This window comes from Cupressus sempervirens, chromosome 5 (genome assembly GCF_028749045.1).
Source record: "Cupressus sempervirens isolate cs-2001-9-10 chromosome 5, ASM2874904v1, whole genome shotgun sequence".
Lineage (NCBI taxonomy): Eukaryota > Viridiplantae > Streptophyta > Pinopsida > Cupressales > Cupressaceae > Cupressus > Cupressus sempervirens.
In genome coordinates, this window is record NC_143122.1 from 250,067,715 (window position 1) to 250,069,776 (window position 2,062).

Below are 2,062 nucleotides of genomic sequence, written 5' to 3' on the forward strand. Positions count from 1 at the left end.
TTTCAGCACTCCAACGTTACCCTAGTTACTGTTAAACTCTAAAAAATTAATATTGTAAACCTCGTATTGTTCCAAACAATTGAAGCAGCATAATCCTCTATCCAGAACATACAATTTAATTATGGGCTGTGGAAGTTGATTAGACAAATTAAACTAACTAATTCTGTTTATAATTCACATATATTTTGGGTTAACAGATTATCAAACAATGAAGAAATGAAACAATCCAGACGATGTGCAACTGATTATATATTATTATTACTATTGGCGTTAAATAGAAACTGTAGATAAAAGGGGTACCCATGACTGGAAGTACTTATTTAGCATCTGAGGTCGCTTCATTGAGCACTGAGATGCATGCATGGCACATTTTAGCTATGCCAAAAGCTATTCATCATCTTATATGTATATATAATGGATACATATATCGATAGAGCGTAAACCCTAATTTTTGTGATTTGAAGTGAGGTTTTTCCCAGTGAGAGAGTAAGTGGTAACTGCAGTAACACCTGGCGAGCACTGAGCAAGGCAATTTCCTTTGGCACAGTAAGCTGCACCAGTCCCACACCAGTTATAGATGCTGCAGCATCTCCCACTGTTGCAGAAGAAGTTCCCCTTTGGACTGCATGTTGGATCCCCCATCACCATGGGAAGACCAATATTGCATCCCAGAAACACTATTACCAGTAAGGTTGCCACGGTTGATTTGTACTGACCCATATTCTGCATTCACAACAACAATAAACTAAAATTCTCAAATATGAGGGCACAGTGAATAGTTAGCAATACTGCTAGTCGAAGTATAAAAACTAAAATAAGAGAAAAATCCTGCGCAATGATCTATATCTATAACATACAAAAACAACAAAACTATGCAAGAGCATAAGCCAAATAGAAATATACAAACAATGCTGCTTGCTTGGTGCTATATGCTGGATTGGCAATGAAAAAGAGTAATGAGCATGGGATCTATTTATAATGAGAATTCTTAGAAAAGAGTGAACAATCTACAGTCTTTGCAACATTTATTTTGCATTTATCTATAAATTGAATGCTGAGGGCCTGTATTGTGTGGATGAAATTTGTTTTGCATAACTCAACCACAGCTTATTCACTCCTGGTTGGGAAATGGAGCATTCTACGTCTATTTGTTTCTCCGCTTCCGATTTACGGCCCTAAAAAACCTCAATACTTACACACAAATATACCTAAACAAATCATCACTAATACTAAAGTGTTTACATCTTTTAGTTTTCTTGATTATTGATTACACAACTTGTCTAAAAAGTATTATAATAGTGGGTATTATTGGAAGATATTAGACAACATTTTAAAATGACATTTTTATACCATCTGGAAAGACTTCTATAATCAGTAAATGTAGAAAAAAAAACCAAAAAATTTTGACTTACGAATAAGAAACTATAAATTATAAATGAAGGAAGTTAAACGGCTGCTGGGTGGTTTCCTAACTCTTCATTGTCCCACATCGGATTGAGTAATGGAGTTCGGTTTCGCTTTATCGAGACAAGATATTTTCCTTATTGGGACTGAAGGCGTTTAGCCTTATCGAGACAATATGTTTTCCTTATTTGGACTGAAGGCATTTAGCCTTATCTAGACAAGATATTTTCCTTATTTGGACTGAAGGCATTTAGCCTTATCTAGACAAGATATTTTCCATAGTGGGCCAAGGCATTTAGCCTTTTCTAGACAAGATATTTTCCATAGTGGGCCAAGGCGTTTAGACTTACCAACACAATTTGAACTCAAAATTATAATTATATTATAATAATTATTATTATATAATCTAGAATCTAAATATCATACAATCATTGAAATAGTATTTATAATTTTATGTAATTTACACAATAATACTAGTTATAAAATTACTAGACAAAGTTCATTGAGTATTTTAATAATCATCATATGTTCTTATTCACCACAACACACAATAATGTTCATTATGGAGGTCATTTTTAGAAAAACTTAACTACAATATCAATTACTCATTCCCACTTGAATAAGTTGTCATGATTGTATTAGTAATTTAACAATATTG

At 33.2% G+C, this 2,062-nt stretch overlaps 1 protein-coding gene across 1 annotated transcript; it reads right to left on the reverse strand.

Annotated features, from left to right (window-relative positions):
- Positions 1 to 234: 234 nt before the first annotated feature.
- Positions 235 to 945, reverse strand: LOC149555467 (chitinase 1-like). The gene is made up of 2 exons (XM_089829522.1): positions 904 to 945; positions 235 to 723 (listed from the first exon to the last, which is right to left on the reverse strand). The coding sequence occupies exon 2, from the start codon at positions 718 to 720 to the stop codon at positions 445 to 447; it is 276 nt and encodes a 91-aa protein (XP_089685648.1). The 5' UTR covers positions 721 to 723; positions 904 to 945; the 3' UTR covers positions 235 to 444.
- Between the last annotated feature and the right edge of the window lie 1,117 nt (positions 946 to 2,062).

Coding starts and splice junctions, on each gene's coding strand:
- LOC149555467 (XM_089829522.1), bottom strand. CDS start 720: ATGGGTCAGTACAAATCAACCGTGGCAACCTTACTGGTAATAGTGTTT.